Source organism: Phacochoerus africanus, chromosome 2 (assembly GCF_016906955.1).
Source record: "Phacochoerus africanus isolate WHEZ1 chromosome 2, ROS_Pafr_v1, whole genome shotgun sequence".
NCBI lineage: Eukaryota > Metazoa > Chordata > Mammalia > Artiodactyla > Suidae > Phacochoerus > Phacochoerus africanus.
In genome coordinates, this window is record NC_062545.1 from 15,854,154 (window position 1) to 15,878,091 (window position 23,938).

At 42.3% G+C, this 23,938-nt stretch overlaps 1 protein-coding gene across 1 annotated transcript in view; it reads right to left on the minus strand.

Annotated features, from left to right (window-relative positions):
• Positions 1–1,568: 1,568 nt before the first annotated feature.
• Positions 1,569–23,938, minus strand: part of PPP1R14C (protein phosphatase 1 regulatory inhibitor subunit 14C) — an 82,195-nt gene continuing 59,825 nt past the window's right edge. The window contains exons 3-4 of the mRNA XM_047769943.1: positions 22,736–22,768; positions 1,569–3,160 (exon numbers count right to left, since the gene is read on the minus strand). Of these exons, the coding sequence (XP_047625899.1) occupies positions 3,086–3,160; positions 22,736–22,768 (108 nt within the window). The 3' untranslated portion in view covers positions 1,569–3,085. The remainder of the gene's footprint in view (positions 3,161–22,735; positions 22,769–23,938) is intronic.

Genomic DNA, 23,938 nt, shown 5'->3' on the forward strand with positions numbered 1-23,938 from the left:
AACCCTGAACTTAGGGAACCTGCATCTTTTATAATGGTCAGTAAACACGCCTGCTTTCAGCTCTAGAGGGAGAAACAATCTATCCTCCAATGCTTTTTGCTGTGCAGACAATGTACTTAAAAACAATTGTCCAGAACTAAGGCAGTATCTGCCCACAGACAGGAGATCTATGTAAAATTGTCTCCCGCCAATGGTAACACTTAATTTAGACTTATATAACCATGATCAAGTTGACATAACACTAACACTAAAAGGGCATTTTTTTTTAACTCCTGTATGATTGACAGGCATTCCTACCTCTAGAATCCAGCAGAACAAGGTGAACCAAAATGAGCAAGGTCATTTCATATGCCCTATTCGAAGAGCCGGAAGCTGAAGGAAATACGTACCAGAGACAAATCTGGCCTTATTTATCCAATGGGTCCAATAAAATCTCTAGAAAAAAACAGATTTCCAGGACTAGTTTGTACTTGTTCTCATATTGGTGATCTATTGAGATGCCTGTCTAGTGTGCTGTGGTGGGAACACCCACGTAGCTGAGAGAAGCAGAGAACAATCCCTTCTTATACAAACAATCCATCCCAGGCAAGTGACACCACAGTGGCATCAGAACACTGAAGAAGTGAAGCTTTGCCAGCTCTCGTGTCTGAATGGGGCTGGAAGGGAACTGCATGAAATCTGAATTGTTCTGACTCTCAGAAGTCTGTGGGAAGCCACCGGATTTTTCACAGGCAAATTGTATCACACATACATTACCTCCCAAATCCCAAAGGGAATGGCACTGGCTCTTAGTAATCACTCTCTAGGATCATGTGGGTTGAAATAAAGGAAGGAAGAAGACAGCATTGCGGAAAGTCACTGGTATTCCCGTCTGTGACCATTTAGGAATTGGCTCTCCCAGAGTTCCAATCTGCAAATACATGGAGTTCTTTTTTGGGGGGGTGGGGGGTACTGCACCCCATGGCATACAGAAGTTCCCAGGCTAGAGTTTGAATCAGAGCTGCAGCTACCGGCCTGTGCCACTGCCACAGCAACGCAGGATCCGAGCCACGTCTGTGACCTACACTACACACAGCTCACGGCAACACCAGATCCTTAACCCACTGAGTGAGTCCAGGGATCGAACCTGCGTCCTCATGACTGGGGCTGGTCAAGCCCAACAGAAGTCTTGTAGAGTCTGCATTTTTCTTTACTTCTAGGGTATGTGACGTTCTAACAATAATTGGAATATCTGACTAATCTGAAATCTTGAGGATTTAGAGCAGATGGGCAAAAGGGAGTCTTAGTGAAATGAAAGGGGCATAGCCTGGGAGCGTGTTGGAATGAAGGCGGGCAGGGCCAAGGGCAGGGTCACTTTCTGTTTCCTTCTCAGCCAGAAATGTGTCCCAGCTCCTCCGCTTTCTCCACCTAATCTGAAGCCACATCGCGTAAGGGCCAGGATCAAATGACAAAAAAACCCTTAAATTTAAAGAGTTCTAGATAGGTGCTTGGGACTTTTGTCTGCAGAGCAGCTGACAAAGTAAAATCATCCCGTTGACACTGTTTCGCAAGGCAACCGTGTTAGCAGATGTTGTAAGCAGCTCCATTTATTTGAGTAAATAGCTTGTAAATAAATCATTGGTAAACATTACAAAATTAAATACATTTTCAAAAGCTTGCCAGTATACATAAAATTCACAAACATAGTTCTTTTTAAAAATAAAATTATGTTCAGAGCACCCTTGATATAAAATGCCTGGGCCCCATCCTCTGACAGGGCCGCCTAGGGACACCTTACAGTATGTGGGGCTTTCTGTAGGGAGGCGGTGGGGGCCTCCTGGAGGGTAGCAAGAGGTTCTATCTGACCTTTGACCCCACCCACATCCATCTGAATTTTGATCCTTCTCCAAGGAGCTGGCGGAGAACTGAGAGGGGGCAGGGCAGGCGCCCCAAGCTCAGCTCTGAGCGAGGGGCTCCGGGTGCAGGAATAGGGCCAGGAGCCAGAGTCCTCCCCCAAGGCCACTGAGAGAAGCCGGAAAGGAAATCTCCATCGTGCTTCCAAACCAGCAAATGCTCCTGTATCATCTTTCTTAAGAGGAGGCGAGGCTTTCTCACTTCTCCACCCGCTCATCACTCAGCTCATACCCTCTCTGGTCTGATGCGGCCCAGGCCCCCAAGCGACCAGATCTCCTTCTAAGGAGGAAGACGCATGATCTGCTCCCTTCCTTAGGACTGGCTTTCAGAGAGAGAGAACAATACACAGTATTTGGTTGAAAGCAGAATGAAGTGCTGTACGGGGCTTCCTTGTTCCACTGCAAACCACCACTCAGACGGCACGGATGTTTCTCTAGAAATCCAAAGAGTCATTCCAATACAGGGTTCCGAAAACTTGAAAATACCACAAAGGAGGCAAAAAGCACAGGACCTGGCGAAGCATCCCCATTAACGAAAGAATACAAAGTCCATAAATTAAGCCCTATGACCAACTCCACAGCTCTGTAGTGTAGCTCATTCAAATAACGGATGCAGTGAAGCCTTTTCGCTTTGGCGCATAAGGTGAACGCTGAAGGTCACGGCAGTCACGTGCACACCCAGCGGCCTCTTGAACACGCACGTGCTGTGACCTCCAGGGAAGGACGACCACGAGTTTATTCCATCAATGTGAAATAAAATTCACCTCTACATTTTAATTTAGTTGCGTGTAGATATATACAATATGAGAAATTCGACATCGAGTCAAATGTACAACTTAGGAGAAAACGTGTTACCAAACTAGCTGTAAGAAAACCATCATCCCTGTAGAGTTAGGTGCTAAACATCTGATTTCTCCAAGAAGATGCTGCCTGGTCCAGCCCATCCTTGCGTGTCAGGCTGGTTTGATCATCCCTGGTTGGGCTGAAACCAGAGTCTTGATGTCTTTGCTATTAAAATATTATACTAACAAAACCCTTAGAAACAACAAAGGAACACTCCTGAATAAATGTCTAATAGATACCACCCCCCTTCCCCCCCAAAAGTTGCTCGTAAGGACAACTATTCTTTAATAAATGTCTTCATGAAGTCCAAATCCCTTTCTGGGTCTCGGAGAAAGTCCACCGTGCTGGAATTACACAGTCTTCTTCTGCGGGGGGCTCAGCTTCCTCATGCCTCTTATTCGAGACAGCAGCTCCTTGATAAATTCCTAAATGAGATCAGAAGAAGTTATTATGAGATGAGGGTCACACTGTGAAAAGGTGGGTTTAACATCTTGAAGTCACTGAGGTCCACTGCAGATAACTCCAGTTGAGGAGCTTGGCTGGATGTCTTAACGCCAACTGGTAAAATACAAGATATTTTAGACAAAGGAAGATGCTTAAACTTCATACGGCTCTGCCTTCTCATCACTATACTCTCTTTAGAGAGAAAACCAAGCCGCCTTCACTCATGAACATTATCTACTTGGTCCCTGAAGGCCCGTGCAGTTGAGATCAGTTTTTCTCAGCCTTTACTAAACCTTTAATACGGCATACAGACCACTTGGGGAGCAAGTAGATTTTGAATGAACAGGTCTGGTTGGGGCTGGAGATGGTGCATTTCCGACTGGCTAGACCAGTGGTTCTCAGATTTGAGTTAGCATCAGAATCATGGGGATGGGGGGCTTATTAAATAAACCATAGGAGTTCCCATTGTGGTTCAGTGGGTTAAGAACCTGACATAGAGTCTGTGAGAATGTGGGTTCAATCCCTGACCTCGCTCAGTGGGTTAAGACTCCGGGATTCCTGCAAGCTGTGGATCCCGCATTGCTGTGGCTGTGGTGTAGGCTGGTAGCCATAGCTCTTATTTGACCCCTAGCCTGGGAACCTCCATCTGCCGCAGGTGCGGCCCTGAAAATAAAATAAAATAAATAATAAATAGATCACAGAGCACTAGGCCCACTCTCACGTTTCTAACTCAGTGGGTCTGGGGTGCAGCCTGAGAATGTGCATTTCTAACAAGCTCCCAGGTGATACCTAGGCTCTGGTCCCAGAATCCTACTGAAACCCACAGGTCTAGATCACAGTGGAGTCTCCGGACTTTTCTGACTACAAATGGTAGTTTGAAAGGAAAAACAAAACACATTTTACACTTATAATACAGTACATGCAAAAACACGTCCGATGCTGTACAGCAGAAATTGGCACAACATTGTAAATCAACTATATTTTCATTTAAAAAAAAAAAAAAAACCTGAAATGAAAACTTAACCTCAAGTTAGGAGCTCCCACCGTGGTGCAGCAGAAATGAATCTGACTAGGAGACATGAGGTTGCGGTTCGAACCCTGGCCTCACTCAGTGGGTTAAGGATCTGGAGTTGCCATGAACTGTTGTGTAGGTCGCAGACGTGGCTCAGATCTGGTGTTGCTGTGGCTGTGGTGTAGGCCGGCAGCTACAGCTCCAGTTAGACTCCTAGCCTGGGAGCCTCCATATGCTATGGGTGTGACTCTAAAAAGAAAAAGAAAAAGAAAAAAAAAAAAAAAGAATCTCAAGTTATGTTTGCTATCCCCCTTTTTAAAATCTCATAAAACTTTATGGGACAAATCAGAGATCCTGTTTTGTTTTCCAGGTGGGGAAACTCATTTTTTCATAATAAATTATAAGTATAAAGGTTAATATTTGAGGGAATAACTGAATTGTCCTTAAAAAAAAAAAGGAATACTTACTCTATGCCATGCACCCTATGTTTTCTACTCTTTATTTATTTATTTTGTTATTTTATGGCTGCACCTGTAGCATTCAGAAGTTCTCAGGCCAGGGGGTGAATCAGAGCTGCAGGTCTACACCACAGCCTCAGCAACATCGGATCCGAGCCATATCCACGACCTACACCACTGCTTGTGGCAATGCTGGATCCTTAATTCACTGAGTGAGGCCAGAGATCAAACCCACATCCTCACAGAGACAATGCTGGATCCTTAACCCACTGAGCCACAACAGGAACTCCATCTATTCTCTTAATTTCACTTAAAAGGTCATGCTGGGGGGTGACCCACTAAAATGATTTCATGACTATTCCTGGGTGAGAATCCAAAGCTTTGAAGCACAGTTTAGAACAGTTCCCACTTGGGGGGATGCCCTGAGGGTTTGGGATGAACCTTTGGTTGCGATGACTGTTGTATGCCTATAAATGTAATAAAAGTCATTAATACAAAAAATAAAAATACAAGCAGAATAGTTCCCACTTTAAACCCCCTTAGCAATCCTCCATTGTTACCTCACATATGAAAGCTCCTGGCTACCAAATAAGGCACATTTATTAGATCACAGTTTCTCCTCCTTTTTTATATTTGGTAAAGCAAAGCTGACAGCGAGTCAGACGTTTGGACCAGCTAGGGACAGCCAGAGAATGGCAGAACTGAACACAGCACGGACACCCCAGAGCAAAAACACTAAGGCCCCTTCTTCTCCATTGCAACTTTCTGAAAAACAGCTCTTAGGCCATGTCCCCTACCAGTCACCACCCTGGTCATAGCTCCCAGACTAAATGATCCCTGTGGCACTCTCCAGCTCCAAAGCACAGCAAGCTTAAATCGTGACTATTTCATTAGCTGCCACCATTTCTTTTTTAATGACCTTTTTGCTATTATAAAAATAAGGTGCCTTTTCTAGAAAACCTAGAAAATACACAACGGCAACAATTACTCCTCAGAATGAACCGCTATTAACATATTTTCTTCTTTGGAAATTATTTTCCCTAATTAAGATCATGCTGTATAAATATATCCCTTTTTTCCCTCTTGGTATTAGGTCAAAACTTCTTCCCGCAACATTAAATAGTCTTAAAAATTAATCATGGAGTTCCCATCATGGTGCAGTGGTTAATGAATCCAACTAGGAACCATGAGGTTGTGGGTTCGATCCCTGGCCTTGCTCAGTGGGTTAAGGATCCGGCGTTGCCATGAGCTGTGGTGCAGGTCACATACGTGGCTCGAATCCCGTGTTGCTGTGGCTCTGGCACAGGCCAGCGGCTACAGCTCCGATTCGACCCCTAGCCTGGGAACCTCCATACGTCGAGGGAAGCAGCCCTAGAAAAGGCAAAAAGACCAAAAAAAAAAAAAAAAGAATCGTAATGGTTATACAAGCCTTCAGTGTAAGGATGTTCTACAATCTGCTTACATTTCCCCATCACTGGATATTGGGTTGATTTCTGGCTTTTCAAAGTTATAAACAAAGCCAAAATTAACATCCTGGCACATAAATCTTTATCTGCAACTTGGATTATTCCCTTTGGAGAGCTATCCAGTAGTAGGTCAAAGGATGTATAAACATTTGAATCATCATCATTTTCTGAACTTGAACAGAATACATGTGACGTAAAACGATGCCCTATTTTAGTTTTCTGAACACTATTTTATCTAACTTAAGAATCTTCTAGGAAGTTCCCATTGTGGCTCAGCGGATTAAGTACCTGACATAGTGTCTGTGAGAATGCAGGTTCGATCCCTGGCCTCACTCAGTGGGTTAAGGACATAGCATTGCCACAAGCTGCAGTATAGGTTGAAGATGCAGCTTGGATCCAGTGTTGCCGTGGTTGTGGTGTGGGCTCCAGCTGCAGCTCTGATTCCACCCCTGGCCTGGGAACTTCCAGCTGCTGCAGGTGCAGCCCTAGAAAAATAATCATAAAATAAAATAAAATAGCAAGACCCATAGTTCCCACAGTGACACAATGGGATTGGCTATGTCTCTGGAGCACTAGGACTCAGGTTCAACACCCCGGCACAGTGGGTTAAGGATATGGCATTGCCACAGCTGCGGAGTAGTTCACAACTGCAGTGTAGATCTGATCCCTGGCCAGGGGAACTCCATATGCTGTGGGATGGTCAAAAAAAGGAAAAAAAAAGGCTACATTTTTCAGCTTCCTTAATATTAGTTGTGGGACACATGGCACTGTTCTAAACAATGGAATGTATACAACGTCTGCATCACTTACGTAAAAAGAAATTGTGTGTCTGTCCCTATCCTCTTTTCTTTTTCCTGTGGCTCAAAAAAAAAAAAAAAAAAAAAAAAACCAGAAAGACCAATATTTATTCTCCAGAGAGAAATTTAACAACACCACTTCCACAGAAAGGACTGTGTTGATTACAGATGATTCAAGGATCTCTAACCAAAGGTACTGACTGATGGCCCTTGACCTATATTACTCAAAAATACTTTGTGTAAGTAATAACATCTTTTCTTTACTTCCCAAATAGATCACTCAGACTTGGGTTGAGGACACGGATTTCATCAGAGAAGGGCTGTCTCTTTGAGGAAATGACATCTAATTCAAGACCCGAATGAAGAAAGAGAGGTTAGCCCAAAGAAGATCTGGTCGTCTGAGTCATGGCACATGTGCAGAGTCATTGCAGAGAAAAAAGCAAGGGAATGAGTATTCTTGATGCAGAAAGGCCAAGGTGAACGTGATGGGTGCCATGCTGGACGTGCGAGGACCAGTTCACTGGGGCCTTGGAGGCCACGGTAAGGCCATGAGGGAGTATACTCAGTGCAATGGAAAATCATGGAGCCTTTAAGTAGGGAAACAACCTCATCTGATTTAGGTTTTAAAAGATCCCTTTGGCTACTGTGTGGAGAATGAGTTATATGCAGACAACGGTGAAAGAAAGATCAGTCTGGAGCTGTTATTGTGCTCCAGGGGCTGGTGGCTTAAAGTCGATGGAAACTGAAATAGGAATAAATGGGTAGATTTGAGAGCTATTTCAGAGGCAGAGCCAACAGACCCTGCTGTTGGACTGAAAGTGGGAGCAGGGTGCAGTGGGGAGCAGGAACAGGAAAAAAAAAATGAAGGTGACCAATCCTTGGCAGAACCCTAGAAGAAAAGTGGTGCTGTTTACTGAGGAGGGGGTAACTGGAGGAGAAAAACGACACAAGTTTACAGACCTGAGTTGCCTACTAGATATCTGGGGATAAATGTCAAGAAGTCAGATAAATATAACCTCAGGTCTCAGCTCACAGCTGAAGACGTAAATATGGGCCTCACCAGCATCCGGATCAGTGGTTTTCAATTAAAAACAAAAACAAACCAAAACCCCCATGAAATTCCCGCTAAGGCACACAGGGTTAGGAATCCAACTGTAGGGCTCGGGTGACTTAGGAAGCATGAATTCCATCCCTGTGCGTTCAGGAATCACATGGGGTTGGGTTAAAGGATCCTGCACTGCCACGGCTGTGGCATAGGTCGAAGCTGCAGCTTGGATTCAATCCCTGGCCCAGGGACTTCCATATGCCACAAATGTGGCCATAAAATGAAATGAAATAAAGAAAAGAAAAGAAAAGGAAATTACAAAGCAACAACAAAAAAACCCTAAAAATTTCCATGTGATCTCTACATGGTTATAACAACCTCGTACCCAGAGATGCAAGACCAACACAAAACTTTCACGAGAAAACATAACTCACTCCATGTAAGCTATTTTCTATTCTATTTTGAAAAAAAATACGTAAGTCAAGACCACCTAATAGTTACCACCCATAATGTGCAAAAATAATGATCCAGATCCAGGTTATTGAACACAGTAATCCCTAACAACATGTGGCTCTTTAGATAAAAATTAATTAAATTAAATAAAATTTAACATTTATTTCCTTGGTTACACTCGTCACATTTCAGATACGCCACAGCCATCACTAGCTAGCAGCTACCACATTGGACAATGCAGATAGAGGATACTTCCATCATCTCAGAGAATTCTATTGAGCAGAACAAGGTGGTGATACTTTGAACCACAAAACTAGATGAGAAAACCTTGAAGAAACATGGAAATGGAGAGGAAGAAAAGGCCAAAGAGCAAGGCCAGAAGCCTCTAACACGTGAGATCTGGCAGAAGGGCTGGAGCCAGCAAAGGAGACTGAGAAAGAGGAACCACTGAGGTAGAGGAAAACTCAAGAAAGGATGCCGTGTTTTGTTTCGCTGTTGTCGGAGTTTTCATTTTTCATTTCTTTTTGTTGAGGTATAGTTGATTTACAACGTTGTGAAGAAAATGTGCTGTTAAGAAGCCAAAAGAGGGGGTTCCCATTGTGGTGCAGCGGGTTATGAAACTGACTGGCATCCATGAGGATGCGGGTTCCATCCCTGGCCTTGTTCGGTGGGGTAAGGATCCAGGGTTGCTGTGAGCTGTGGTGTAGGTCACAGATGGGGCTCGGATCCTGCATGGCTGTGGCCGTGGTGTAGGCCGGCAGCTGCTCTGATGTGACCCCTGGCCAGGGAACTTCCATATACAGCAGAAGAAGGCATTGCTGATGAGAGGAGAGGTTAGGCAAGTCAAAAGCTGCTGTACTGGACAAGAAAAGGGCCACCGCTTCCTGGGGGAGAGAGATTTTAGTAGAATGACTGGGATGGAAGTGCCCAACACTAAATGAGTCCCAGGGACTTTTTTGTAAACGGAGTTATTAAAATATAATCGATATGCCACAAATTATACATATTTAAAGTACATAGCTACCATGAGCAGACCAGCTGATGATGAACTTCCAACACCTCCAGAAGTTTCTTCACTCCCCTTGGCCATCCTTTCCTCCTCTCCCTATTCCTCTTGTCCCAGGAAAACACTGATCTGTTTTTTGTCATTACAGATTAGTTCTCATGTTTCTAGAGTCTTATATAAATAGAATTATAACACTATATACTTTTTAGTCTGGTTTCTTTAGCTCAGCATAATTATTTTGAGATTCAGTGATACTGTTGCATGTATTAATAGTTCGCTCCTTTTTCACTGCTGAGTAGCAGGCCACTTTATAGACATAGCACAATTTGTTTTCCCATTTACCTGTTCGTGGAAATTTAGGTTATTTCCAGTTTGGGGCTATCATGGGCAAAATTGCCAAAAACATTATATCCCAGTCTTTGCATGGAATGTGCTTCCCTTTATCTGTGGTAAATACCTAGGAGTTGGAATGGCTGAGTCATTGATCTATTTCTTTGTCTGTCTTTATACCAACACCACGGTCTTGATAAATATTGATTTTTATAAGAAGACCTAAAATCAAGTAATGTTAGCTCAATTGATTGTTTTCAAAACTCTTCCAGGTCCTTTAAATTCCCTTAATAATTTTAGAATTATTTAGCTTGTAAATGTCTATCAGTAAAAGCCTGCTGGGTTTCCACGGAGATTGAATTAAATCTGTAGATCAGTTTCTAGAGAACTGACATTTAACGACAATGAATCTTCTCACCACAACGGTAAAAATGGTATGTCTCCACACCCATTTAAGTCTTGTTTAAGCAACATTTTGTGGTTTTCAGGGTACAAATATGACACATCTTTTGTCAAATGTATTCCTAAGTATTTAATATTGTTGATGTTATTGGAAGTGGTTAGCATTTATTTCAATTTCTGATTGTTGCTCCTGTATAGAAATGCAAGAGTTTTAAATATTAATCTGGTATCCTGCAAGCTCACTGAACTCTCTTATCAGTTCTAGTCACTTTTTTGTACACTCTATTGGGCTTTGCACATAGAAGATCATGTTGTCTGTGAATAAAGACAGCACTGAGTGTGCCTCCACAGAAGAGTGGGTTACAGTCTATTGATACACAAGAGCGTGACTGCTCAGGGATGCAAAACAAATGAATCACCTGGAGCCTCCTGCGTCAGCATGGACAAATCTCAGAAATCGCAGGTTGGGCCCAAAAGCAGGCTAACGAAGAAAACATGCAAAGTATTATTTATATGGTTATAAAGCCTGCAGGATAATCCATACACACTTGTCACTCCTATGTGGTTGCAAGAGTCCATTTCCTCTCTGTTTTCCCAGCTCGGTGCTTAATATACAGGAGGTGCTCAGCAAAGGTTTGCCAAGTAATGAAATATGTGCATAAAGCAATTAATTCATAAAACTGTGGCATTAAAGTGAAGGAGCAAAGAGAGGGGAGACTAGATCTTTGTATATCAATGGCGGGGGCGCGGGGGGGGGGGGTTGTAACAAGTAGCCTCAGCTACTGTGGAGGATGGTTCTAGAGGTTCTCTCAGCACTGGAACATTACCTGCCCCAGGGTAGTTAGGGAAGCATTTGGGGAAGAGTGGGGTCTAGGATGCTTGGCAGGGGGTGGGGAGTTGGGCAGGTGGGATTAATTGAGTTTTTTTGTCTTTTGTCTTTTTAGGGCCACACCTGCAGCATATGGAGGTTCCCAGGCTAGGAGTCCAATTAGAGCTGCAGCTGCCGGCCTACACCACAGCTCACAGCAATGCCAGATCCTTAAGCCACTGAGTGAGGCCAGGGATCAAACCCGAGTCCTCACAGACCCCAGTTGAGTTCATTACTGCTGAGCCACAGTTGGAACTCCTGAGGCATCTTCAATTGAGATGTAATTGACATACAAGACACAAACACAGAAGAGCGAGATCAAGGAAGCAATAGAAAGATTTCCGGTGACCCTGGAAATGTGACTTCATATGACATGCAGCCACCCGATTTACGAGAGACTCCTAAGAAGAAAGAAGCCGAAGCAGGTTTCTGAGGAGACCTGGCAGCAGCATGGAGACAGAAGGTCTCTCCTTGCTCTGGAGTTTTGGCCATGTGTGCTGTCACAGAGCATGGCCTTGCAGTGGCCATGCTTTCTCTGAACCCTGGTCCCCGATCCCTCCTGGTCCCCGTAGCTTTCAGCTGCCACCCTCCTCCTGCCTGCTCGGGCCTGTGCCAGGGACGGCAGATGGAGGCACATTGTAATTATCACCCTAACCAGGCGTCTGGGACCCTTCCCGAGTCGCCCAAAGTGATTCATCTGTTACACTCAGTGATGAGAACGTGCTGCTTCAGTGAAGGTGGGTCCATTGGAAAGGGAGAGGAGCAGGCAGCACGGTGTCACTGCAAACGGCTGCTTTGTACGTGATCCAGCTGCACTCGCACTCGTGCCGTCCTTTCAAGCATTTCGAGTCATCAGAGAAGAAAAACAAGATAAATGGATATTTTGCGGTGGCGCTTTGATTAAAAGTATTTCCTGACCAAAGAGCTTACCCAAGAAATGCTTAAAACCGTGGCTCAGTGAATGGTGTCGCCAACCACCGTGATTGTGTGGATCACGCTAGTTCCCGTAAAGGGCACCCAGCAGAACTCTGGATGCTCTATGCTTGTCCAAAAATACTACCCACCCCTACACAGAGTCCAGGCGGGGGTGAGGAGAAACAGCAGGGCCCAGGTCTGGAGACTGGGATGGGGGTTGGGGTGCCAGCCACTTTCCCGCGTGCTGCCTCCTCTTCATCACCGCAATCAATGCACCAGTCATTTCCTACAAATGCACTTTCACAGGGGTCATCTGCTCCTGGGCCTGGGCCTTACTGCCAAATGTTGGCGAATCAAGTCACCTCTCACGCATCTCATGCTGCTACCTGACACTTCCAAAGAGCCTGACGTTCAACCAATAACATGGGAATCAGGCGAGTCGTGATCAGGTGAGAAAGAACGAAGAATTTCTTATTTAAAAAACTGAGCTATAATGGACACACTCTTCGTTTCTGGTGTACAACATAACACTCGAGCCATGTATACACTGTAAAATAATCCTGGCAGTTACGTCTAGTTAACATCTATCGCCACACATCATTTTTTTTCTCGTGATGAAAACTTTCAAGTTCTACCTTCTTAGCAATGTTCAAACCTCCAACCTTCAAATGCAATATTGTGAACCACAGTCACCAGGCTCCAGGAGAAGAATTTCTAGATCCCGCGAAGTTTAGATACACGAGAACAATGGAAGGGGAAGCAGTTCGTACGTTTTTTTCAAACGTGCTGGTAACCCCTCGAAACTAATCCCGATGGCAAAATGCCCTCAGCCCAAGAACCAGCTAAGCATTTAGAAACCACCCAGTAAGGCAGGTCACACAGGAGGCGACAGGGACAGACAGTGAGTCAACCCTGACAAACACAGCTTCGGGGGCGACCCCGTCCCTGTGTGATGCCAGGATTTGCTCCCCGCAGTTGCTGTCATTCAGCACCACATGCGCCCTCATCACTCATCACTGAAATACCTCCCTTCTCCCTCCTCTGGAGTCGGGGAGTGTTTAGAGAGGTTGGTTTGCTGACAGAGCGCACACACACCAGAACTGATCCTACTTTTCATTGTCTGAAAAGAGGCTTATGACTCTGGTTTGGGCAAAGGTTTGTGCCCGCTGTGCTTATAATGACTTCTGCCAACATAAATTCCTGAAGGTCTCAACGGCATCCTGCTTCCCTTTCCCTTAAGTGAAAACCACTGACACGATGTATCCATTTATTTTCTTGACTATCTGCCATTAAAGATTCATTTGTTCGGCTGGTGAGAGCAGTCCCATTTATCTGTTTTAGAGATCCAGACCACTGCTCTTAGATTAATTTATTTTGTACCCAAACTCTAGCATTCGTTTATATGCAGCAGAACAGTTCACTTGCCCCAGACAGATTCAACCTTACCGGCATTTAATTCTTCCTTCCCTTACTGATGGGTCTCTCACAATATATACACGGGCAATTCAGACAACATAAAGTCCACACAAGTAATCCAACCACAGTAAATAATCAGTGGAGTAAATTCGGCAAATTGTAATCTCTCACTTTCTCATCAGTAAGGGATCGCAAGTAATTTCCTCAGTGGTCCCATTATCTCTGAAGGACCGTATTATTTGCTACAAGTACCTGAATCTTGTCCAAATGAAAGAACTTCATCTCGAAATTGAGACTTGTTTTGTTGTTGTGGCAATTCCCTTTGGTAAAGACATAGAAAACCAAAAGCCATGTGTCAAATTGCCTCTAACTCATATTGTTTCTTCTGTCTAGATACGTCTAAACCTAAGAAGACAATATAGAGTTGTTTTTAGTACAGGGTTGATCAGCTTTTAAAAACAACATCATTCTTTCTGAGTTTAATGGAAAAACAAAAGGCCATACAATCACAGTCAATCATTGGCAAATGCCAATCATTTAAAGGTCTACTGCCCTCTAAGGCCGGTACCTCCTCCACTGAGTCTTTGATAAAAATAACCATCATCAATTAGTGGGAGGAACAGCATCCAAAGGGAAGATCCTGTGGCTCTTCCTATAATGCCACCTCCTTCTTTCCTAATGTTTTATCATGATTATTTTTATCATCATCATTATCATCCTTCTCATGGGGATCCTGCTTCTAAGAGTGTAGTAAAGAATTTAAACTTGCCCAAAAGGAGCTCTGGTCTTTGCCTTTGAATCCTGAGAGGCAAGCTCTAAGCCCTTGGACGGCCTCCCTGATAAAAGTGTCCCTGTTTACCCGGGGGCCTTAGACCATGCAAGAGAATCTAACACTGTGATTTATGGGGGGGGGGGGGTGCTTTGAGTCAGGTGCTATCAGCTCCATACTCTGAGGGGCTGGAGACCGAGGTTAGCCACTGAGCAGTCAACTATGCCTATGCGACCAAGTCCCAGTAAAAACTCTGGACATGCAGCCTCAGGTAAGCTTCCCTGATTGGCTACTCTGTACATACGGTCACATATCACCGCTGAGAGAATCAATGTTGTCCATGCCTCCACTGGGAGAGGAGAGCCTGAGGCTCTGCATTTGGAACTTTCTCTGCCCCATGTATCTGTCCCCTGGGCTGATTTTAATCTGCAGCCTTAACAGTGAGTATGACAATTTTCAGTGAGTTCTGTGGGTCCTTCCAGCAAATTCTCAAACGCGACTATGGTTTGGGGGACCCCAGAACCTGCACTTGATGTCCGAAGTGCAAATGGTATTGTGGACTATTCCCTGCCTATGCAAAGAGTCCTGAATAAGCCAGGAAATAAATGCAGAGCTTTGCTCCATGACGGAATGTCTTTGGCAAGCTCACCTAACACTTCTGGGTTGATTTTTCTCAATGAAGACAAACTTAATCAGATTTATAAATACTCCAAGGTAGAGCTTATGCTCACCTGGTACGAATTCAGAGAAAGGCAGTGAGACGTAGACAGAGCACAGGAGGTCAGCTCTAACCTAATTCCAAATGCCAGGTCCAGCACATTCTGGCTCTTTTTCCCAGGCAGAGGCGACCTGGAGCATCCAGAGCCCCTAACAAAAGAGCATGAGCAACTAACACACTGGGACCAAAATCCTTTTGGCTCCTAGGTAAAGTTTCCCGTGTTTCTGGTTAATAAATCCCAACTCTTTAATACTTACCCCGCCTAACTGCACCAAAACAAGGCTCTCATAGCCAATGTCCAACCACTAGAATGTGGTTCTCATTTTTCTGGTCTTTTTTTTGGGGGGGAAGTTCCCAATTCTCTTACTTTTCAGAAGCGGCATTTTGAAAAGTGACAGCTTTCAAAGAGAGGATTTCAGCTCATTAATCTGGCAGAAATTCAAGTACTATGGCTCGTCTCAACCCCACACTGCAGTCTTTTTTGAGGAAACCCCAGGAGAAGCCAGATGAAAAGATTTCCCTGCATGCAGGCTTTCAGACCCATTAAACAAGTGAAATGGCTGCCTCCCTGGCTTTCTCTAGCAAATACAGATCCCTGAAAATCACTCTCCGTTAGCAATTTGGTTCCTACCTTAGAGAACCATGGGCTAGGCTGACACCCTGGCATTTCCGAGGTTTTATTCCCATTTTAATATTCTTTGAGCACTGAAATTCTCACCATAGTTGGCTGTGGCCTAAGAGATTGTTTTTAAAATGAACACACTTTCATTTTACTGCCCTCTCTGAGACCCTAGATTAGTTACAGGCATATAGATGTTCAATAGACATCATTTGTTGAGCAAATGAATAAAGAGAACATAGCGAAATGCCAAGTCGTGCCTCTGCTAGTCACGCACTAAGCTTCTTTCAGTTTATATTTTCTCTCTGCTGCAATCAGCTGAGCAATCAGGGGCTGGGAGTACTTCCATGTACACATAAACTGAACAACAATTTAAGTGGCAGGTTAAGATGCTAACTAGGTAGAGAGCTGAGGTGTGTAGGATGAATTGACAATGGCTACCACCAAAGCCTATCAGACAAGTAAGACGCAATCACTGTAACACCAAAGCCAAGGAGAATCTGCCTTCCTATCTCAAACACAGGACAAACAACTGAGCAGCCCTGCCTCTCTGAAAACACTGGTCAATTCCTCCTGGCAAACAATAATTAGATGTCTCTCTTCTGCATCAACACCTGTCATTCCACGACCCAGCTGACTACGGGGACCCAGAAATGCCATTCACCACCTACTCACAGACTTAGTCATTCTGCATGAACCTCTGATGTGTATCAATTTACAGGCTTCGCGTGCTAAGATGATAGGTAATACCTCAACCTTTATTTCACAAAAACAAAATCAATCCCAGGAAGAAAAATCTGACATTTATCAGAGAGCAACAGCACAGCCACCTTAACTATAAAAAGAGGTTTCTGAAAGTCCATAGATTGGTCTGGCAATCCCCGTAACAAATGGTAAGAGAGATGCCCTCAAGCCTATACTGAATGCCTTTTCTGTTTATTATCGTGGTACAATGGAAAGGCTCCTATGTGATCTTAAGATTTGAAAGCCATGCGAAGGGAGAGTGAGAAGCACAAGAAGAACCTCCCTAGCCTGGCTCACTGGCCTCGACATCCCCCTCCCTGGTTTCTATGATGTCCACTAAGATCCTTTGACTCCAGAACAAAATCCCTCCTTTTCTTACATCGTAAACATCCTTTCTCTACCTTTAAATCAGCTGTATTTCAACATCAACTACATTAAAATTGGCATTTACTCAAGAGGAAAAAATTCAAACAGTATTCTTACTAGTCAACCACTAATGCATGATTGTGTGGTGACTACAATCATACTGTTGTGTTTTCTTTCTTTCTTCTTCTTTTTTTTTTGTTTTGTCTTTTTAGGGCTGCACCTGCAGCATATGGATGTTCCCAGGCTAGGGGTCCAATCGGAGCTGCAGCTGCCAGCCTACACCACAGTCGCAGCAAGACCAGATCTGAGCTGTGAAATGAGCAGATTCTTTACAGTCTCCTCTTCAAACTGAGTTACACAAGAATATCATTATCACTATTAGAGAAATGCAAAGCAAATCTACAAGAGGCATCACCTCACATCAGTTAGAATGGCCATCATCAAAATGTTTACTAACGATAAATGCTGGAGCGGGTGTGGAGAAAAGAGAACCCCCCTACACTGTTAGTGGAAACGTAAATTGGTGCAGCCACTATTGAGGACGATGTGGACATTCCTTAAAAAAACTAAATGTAGAACTACCGTATGATCCAGCAATCCCACTCCTGGGCATATATCCGGAGAAAAACATAATTCAAAGAGATACAGGCATCCCAATGTTCACTGCAGCACTATTTACAATAGCCAAGACATGGAAGTAACCTAACTGTCCGCCAGCAGAGAATTAGAGAAAGAAGGTGTGGTACACATATACAATGGAATATTACTCGGTCGTAAAAAAAGCATGAAATAATGCCATTTGCAGCCACGTGGATGGACCTAGATAGTATCATACTAAGTGAAGTCAGAAAGAGAAAGACAAATATCATATGATATTACTTATATGTGGAATCTAATAAAAATGATACAAATGAACTTATTTATAAAATAAAAACAAACTCACAGATTTCAAATCAAACTTAGGGTTGCCAAAGAGGAAACAGTGGAGGGAGGGATAAATTCAGAGGTTTGAATTAACATATGCATACTAGCATATATAAAACAGATAACAAGGACCTACTGCATAGCATAGTGAAATCTATTCAATATTCTGTTAGAGCCTGTATGGGTAGAGAATCTGAAAAAGAATGGACACATGTATATGTATAACTGACTCACTTTTGCTATACAGCTGAAACTAACGTGACATCATAAGTCAACTATACTCCAGTACAATTTTTTAAAATTTAAATTTTTTTTTCAAAACCAAGAATACTACTATCAGTTAATTTGGGCATTTTGCATATTTAACATGTATTTAATATGGAGAAGTACTGCCTTATATAGGATGGGATTCAACTAGCATGTATCAAGCTTTATGTTTTATGCTTTCCTACTACTCTCACTTATTAACTACGTCACCTCAGGCAACTTACAGAGCCTTTTCTTTTTTCTCTCTCTCTTTTTTTTTTTTTTTTTTTGCTTTTTAGGGCTGTACCTGTGGCATATGGAGGTTCCCAGGCTAGGGGTCGAATCAGAGCTACAGCTGCCAGCCTACACCACAGCCGCAGCAATGTGGGATCCAAGCCACGTCTGCGACCTACACCACAGCTCACAGCAACGTCAGATCCTTAACCCTCTGAGCGAGGCCAGGGATCGAACCCGCAACCGCATGGCTCCTAGTCGGATTCGTTTCTGCTGCACCACGACGGGAACTCCCAGAGCCTTTTCAATGTCTCAAACTCTTTAACTGATGATCCTAGGGCCAACCTCATGGCTCATGGCTCTGTCTGGAAGATGAAATGAGTTAACACATGTCGTTAGATCAGTGCCTGGCATGTGCTTAGTAACAATATAGCTCTTGTTGTCGTAACTATGACTAAAATTATCATCGTGGCAGACAGCCCTACTAAAACCCAGCCAGGTGGTTGTTATCACCTCCATTTTATAAAGTAGGAAACGGACGCTCAGAGAGGTTGAGAAAATTGCTTCAAGTCAACACACGTTTCATGCTGGCGCTGGTAAAAGACTCTGGATTCTAAGTCCAGCCTTCTTTCCACCCAAAACCCCCGCCTCTGCAAAGAGACTATAAATAGATGTGTCTGATTCAGCAAAGACGGCTTCCTCATATTTCTAACTTCAAAGTGGCGTAATAATTGTATGTCAAATTCTTTTGATCAAAAAATAGCACCTCCAGAGATGGCTACTTGAAAAGGAACATCATTAATTGTCAGGCATTTAGCTGAGATAAGACAAAGTCTTTTAATGCCCTAAATGTCCTGCCGAGTCAAGCAGCTTTAGGAAGAGTGGCAGGATGGAAAGAAAGAGCAGGAGATCCGACGTCAGAAACTCAGGGATGAGTCCCGGGCTCTCTGCTCACTGCTGCGGGGTCTTAGGCAAGTTACCCAAATTCTCTTCCTCAAGTGATGCTTGTGAGGATTAAATAAGAGAACGCTTGTTACCACAATGTGAACTCCAGAGCTCTGGGGAAACATAAGCTATTATTTTTATCATCACAATCCAGGTGCCAGTAAAATCTGTTTCTTCTGCACATAAGCTCAAAGGCAAAACTACCCAAAATTTCTGAAACGATCCTTTAACTGATCGATGAGCTTGACTGAAGTTCCTCAGCCATGTACACTATTTCCATTCCTAGAAATCATAAGCTCAACAAGGAACCCAAGAATCTCACTTGTCAATTCCAGCACCTTTTCTTTCTTTCTTCCTTTGGAACTCTGAGTGACATTCAAATAGCACATCCTTTCACCTCATAAGCATCCTTAGAGAGACCAGAGGGGAAACACTATTGTTCCGGAGAACCAGACCCTCTGTTTCATCTAACCGTTGTTCATGGTGCAAATACTTTGCTCCCTAGACACTGCAAAACCTGGCGACAGGGAGAAGGGCACTTCTGCATATCCACCCTTTCCCACCTAAATACCAACACGTAGAACTTCTCCACCCAGAAGGACTGAAGAAAAAGGGAATGATAAGGGGAGCACATGGCACATCTCCACTCACCAATCTGGATCCACTCTCAGCAAAAATTCCCCACCCCCACATCCCATGTCAATTCATTGGCAAAACCCATCACTTTTCTTGACTACAATCCTACTGTGCTTGTCTAACCCTTCAAAACAATTTGATACTCTTCAAATATCTAATTGTTTTAACTCATATTAATTTCTCAACTAATTCTAAATAAAGGAGTTCTGGTCCCCAAAGAGCTAAATGGTGAGGTTTCTTGCCTGCTTCTCATCCTCATTTCCAAAAAGCCTGAAGTCGAATTATTAACCCTCAGATAGGAGTTTACAGGGTTAAACTCAAAAGAAAAAAAAAAAAAAACCCTCTCCAGAAAAGACATGTCCAAATGGTGACAGTTTAAGACGTACCTCTGCTCTATACACACACACAACCAACAACACAAAAACTCTGAATTGCAACCTGGTCCCTTCATGGTGAGACCCACCAATGGACAAGCTGTGCTCACACATACAGATTCCAATCAGTTTACTGGGTCCTGACATTCAAAAATGGGTACACTGACCTGAATCAGTTAAGACAGAGAAAAACAGACAGAAGAAAAGGCAATTCAGAGAAAACAGAGATAAATGTAGAAAGCAGAATAATCTTGAAAACAAACACAAAGAAAATAAAACACGTGATTGATATTTTCAAAGAGAAAAAGGGAATAAATGCATTCATAACATAAAAACATACTAAACAAAACAGTGAACAGTCATCAAGAAAGGGCTCTTGAATATTAAAAATATGGTAACTGAAATTTTAAAATATCAGTAAAAAAGGCTAAAAGATAAAGTCAAGGAAATCTTTCAGAAACTAGAACAAAAGATCAAGGAGATGGAAAAACAAAAGAGAAAAGATAAGACATCAGAGGCTCCATCCAGAAGATGTAACATCTAAATAACAGAGCCAAAAATATAGAATACTGAGGGGGTAAATTAATAAAGATAATAAATAATAAAAGACAAGTCTTGAAGAACTGAAAGGCATAAATCTTCAGACTAAAAGAGCTTACAAAGTACCTGGCATATGAATAGAAAGATACACATTCTAGAGCATATCATTTAAAATTTCAAAATATGGAGATAATCCTAAAAGTTAACTGAAGGGAAAAGAATATGTTACTTAAAAAGTCTGAGACTGGAAATGGCATCAGACTTCTTAACAATGGAAGTAATATAACAATAGAACAATGCCTTTAAAATTGAGGTTTAATAATGAATTTTACCTAGAATTCTACGTCATTCAAACTATTGATCAAGATACATTTTCATGGAGTTCTCACCAAGGCACAATGGAAATGAATCCGACTAGGAACCATGAGGTTGCAGGTTCAATCCATGGCCTCGCTCAGTGGGTTAAGGATCCGGCATGGTCATGAGCAGTGATGTAGGCCAGCAGCTACAGCTCCAATTTGACCCCTAGCCTGGGAACCTCCATATGCTTCAGGTGCAGCCCTAAAAAGACACACACACAAAAAGATACATCTTCATATATTCAAGGTTCATACATTTCAGAAAATTGCACCTTTTATGCATCCTTTCACAAAAAGCCACTGGATGATGTACTCCAACTAAAATGGGAAAGACTGGGATTTAAGAAACAAAGCATCTAACATAGCACAGCACTGAACTGAATTTTCAGGACAACAGCTACTCAAAGAGTAAGTTCTATAGATTGTTGCTAAGGGGGTCCAGGAAGAAAGACTGACAAAAAAAGAAAAAAAAAAAAGAAGAAGAAAGCCTGACAATGGGGGGATAGCAATGATTATTTAAGCACACAGAAAATATATTTCAAGTTTGGTAAAGATATTAGAGAGTTCAACAAAAAATATCAACAGGCACTAGACAAAATAAATGGCAAGGTAGTTATCAACTCCAGGAAAAGCAAATGGCTATACAAGAAAGAAGCCATGGTCATACTTCACTGTTGGACTTAGCAGTGAAAAGGTTTTCTATTCATCTTGACTACGGATTTAACAAAAAAAATTGTTATATAACTTTATTGAGGGGATGAAGGGCAATGAATTGTGTGGAGCATGAGAGATCCACCACATTCCCTCCTAAGTCAGTAAGTGAAAAAAAGTAGTAAATGCACATTTAAGAAACAAGAGTAAATAGCAGAAAAACGGCTAAAGTTGTGGTATAAAAATATATAAATATAGCCTATAGATATAAAATATATACCTACAGGGAGGGGACTAGGAGTGGGAAAAACACTGTTACGTTTTCTTCACAAACCTAATGGTATTTTTGGCTTTGAAAATTATGAATATGTTGATTCAAAGTATATATTTTAATAACTAAAATTATAATTAAAAATCTCTATGGATATAGCATGTAATCAATATCAAGGAAAACTGGAAATTATAAAAATAAAGCTCAAATAAGTAACTGGCATCAAACCAAATGACCCTAAAATTCCCCACTTATTAAAATTTTACACTCGTAAAAACATGCTTTCCTCTCACTCTGTAATAACACTACTTCTAAGAAGTCCTACCACCATTGCTTTGATGTTGGAAATAGACTACAAAACATCTGATGCATCTTTTAATTTCTCTGATTTATTGCAGGAACAAATTGAAAGTATTTGACCAATATTTTCATAACTAGTCAAATCCTTAATTTCTAAACTGTTATTCCTTTGGTCAATAGAGTAGACATTAGATGCGTTGACCTACTGACCTACTCGAACTGACATCCATTGCTTTTTACATCAACACTTAGACACTCGACAAATATCCAAAAAAGCATAAACTTTATCTTTCCAATAAAGGCCACTGCTCAATAATGACAGAATCAGCTTTAAGCTTTTAAAAAATATATACCTATACACTAATAGAATGTATTCTCCAGTTATAAATCTGAAACTTTTGCTGAAATACTTCCAAACCCTCCCACAATTTCCTTTGAAGTTTGGCTTTCACATAAAAGCAGGAAATATACCCAACTCCATTAGTTTTAAGTCTTCCAGAACCAGACACATTTAGGTTTACAAATAAGAAAGTAAGTGCTATTCAAACACATGCACTTCACTTATGGATAATAATGTCTACTGAGTACACACACAATCAAACCCACTTACTGTGGTTTAGATTTAACAACAGACAAATTGATTTAATAAAAACCTATTCAAACTTGGCATTTAGAAAAAGCGATTTGTTTACCTCTGTTGGCTTGTAGCAGTCTACGAGAGCTTCCTAGAATGAAATACACAGAAGTCTTATTTTAAAATTCCACATCATTTTAAAAGCGAATCAAAAATGATTTCATCTTTCTAGTATTATTCTTGGTATGGTAAATCAAGATTTCATTTTGACTCTTTAGAATCACGCTTTATTTTGGCATTCATTGGCCTCTGAAAATACAGAAAGTTGTACTATTCATTTGTAGGCATGCCTTGCACTCTTCAGAAGACACACAACACAACACACACACACACACTCACACACATCTGTCCTCTGGGCTGCTGACATGGTTAATAACAACTGGATACACCTAAGCTGAGGCAGCCTGTGAGATGGTGACAATCACAGAGTGTGCAGAACCAGGGCCTGGCTGTGATTCAACCACAAAGCAGCTGGCCACACCTCCGCAGGCTTCAGTTGTTCACCTGCGAACCAAAGGAGGTGACCTGATGGCAGTTAAAGCCCCCTTCAATCTCACTTTTAAAAGAAAAAAAATGTATGGCTTTACATTTTCTGTAGAACTGGTGCCTTTTCTTGTAGCTTTCATAACCAGGATGCTATCATCTCCCAACTAAATTTACCAGCAAGAAAAAAATCCTTAAACTGAGACTCACCACTCAAGGGACACTAATAATTATTAACACATTAGACACATGAACACATTAAACTGTGCCCTTTACTTACCTTCAGTGATCATGTGCGTCGGTGATAACCCACAGCCATTAACAGTAATTACCAGTGAACATTAAGAACAAGGGCCAGCCGAAGGTTAACTGGCTTTAGAAACCCCTAAATGTAGATTTTAAAATGATAGACTTGACCTCCTTGGGGAAAGGAAATAAATATTGTATTGCTCTGAACAAAGGAAACTCAGGACATCTCAACATCCATTTCTACCAGGTGAGCATACGCCAATAAAAGATACTTTACTAACGAGAATTATATAGTAGAGAAGCTTATCCAGAAGTTAAGTTCATGAATGATGTAATCTACATCATAATCTACAACTGCAAGGCCAGAATCCTGGGTTTAGATACTCCAGTTCTGGCTCAGTAGCCCCCACTTCTCATACAACTGTGGGACATCACTTCCTTCTCTGGCAAATGAGCATAAATTTCATTTTGCCTTCATTCTTTGGAGGCAGAACCATCTCTCTTTCCCAGGAAGAGGAGGCTGGAGAAA